The following is a 1,189-nucleotide window of genomic DNA, read 5'->3' as shown; positions in this document are numbered from 1 at the left end:
ACCGCCTGGCGCACCGCAAGGCAGCCCAGGCCTTTCTCAGCGACTGGACAGCCTCCAAGGGAACCCACAGCCCCCCACTCACGCCAGACATCGCGGGTCTGCATGGGCCCCGGCCGCTGTGACCGCAGTGGTAGAGAGGTGTGGGCCGCACATGGATGAAGCGCCTGCCCGCCAAAAGCACTTTACAAGGGAAACCCCAACGGAGGACGCTTGACTAGAATCTCAGGACCCGCCCAGGGAGCTGCCAGCCCGGGCGTGGCTTCCCATGGGCTCTGCCCCTCCCCCTCCCTGAGTGCAGCCCTCCTGGCCGATAAAGCAGGATACCTCGAACCAGGCAGCTGCCAGCCAGCCCCTCTGACCTGCTCACCTTGGGGGCAGCATCCGACAGGCTTGGGGCTTCCAGCCAGGGTGTGGTCACAAAACCAAATCTGAGTGCAGAGGCCAGAACCGCAAGGTGAGATCAGGAACCACCCCTCACAGCATTTGAGGTCGGCAGTCTTTTCCTAGTTTGCCCCAGAGCCCAGGCATTGCACAGCATGTCCTGGGAGGCAGGTGCCTGCCCTGGGAGAGGGCCCCTTGCCCAGCCGCTCCTCCAGCGACACTATGCAATTCCTGGAGCGCCCGCCAGGATCGAAGCCATGATGGGGGAGGGGACAGAGGGGGCTGGGCCGGCCTCCTGTGGGAGGGGTGCCTGTCTCAGCATTGCCTGATCCAGCTTGGTGGGCCAGAGTCCAGCAGAGTCCTCGGCCAGCCCCGTCTGTGACCCTGGCCCCGCTGCAGGGAGGGTCCCGAGCACAGCAGGGCATGGCCGCTGCATCCCCGGAGCCCAGGTGTCTCCCTCAGGTCCTCATCTGCCACGGGGACATCTGAGCCCAGCTGCCTGGGTCCTCCTCCTGGCCCACACTGCCCTGCCGCCCCTGGCAGCAGGAGCATGACCAGCCCACACCCTCACATTCCTTGGGGCTTGCGGGGTTTGTACACCTGGAGAAACATTCCCTCTCCCCTCTCCCCTTTGGGTCTCCTTTTACTCTGAGCTGTGAATATTTTTAACCCTGTAAATACGGCCAGCTCTTCTGACACAGAGACTATTTTATCAATTGTCTGCCCCTTCCCTGTGTGATACAGTTCCCCATGGGCGGTTTCCAGACTCAGGCTCCAATGGACCAAATAAAAGCATTTTGTTTTGTAA

The 1,189-nt window shown here is 62.1% G+C and overlaps 1 protein-coding gene across 1 annotated transcript in view; it reads left to right on the top strand.

The window, feature by feature from the left end:
• CAPN15 (calpain 15) overlaps positions 1-1,189 on the top strand; it is a 6,427-nt gene extending 5,238 nt beyond the window's left edge. Inside the window, 1 exon segment of the mRNA XM_021708180.1 lies at positions 1-1,189. This exon segment is cut by the window's left edge and continues 193 nt beyond it. Within this exon segment, the coding sequence (XP_021563855.1) occupies positions 1-122 (122 nt within the window). The 3' untranslated portion in view covers positions 123-1,189.

This window comes from Carlito syrichta, unplaced genomic scaffold (genome assembly GCF_000164805.1).
Source record: "Carlito syrichta isolate Samal-C Ts95f unplaced genomic scaffold, Tarsius_syrichta-2.0.1 Scaffold132180, whole genome shotgun sequence".
Lineage (NCBI taxonomy): Eukaryota > Metazoa > Chordata > Mammalia > Primates > Tarsiidae > Carlito > Carlito syrichta.
Note: the sequence above shows the minus strand (reverse complement) of the source record. Positions and strands in the feature narration are given on the sequence as shown.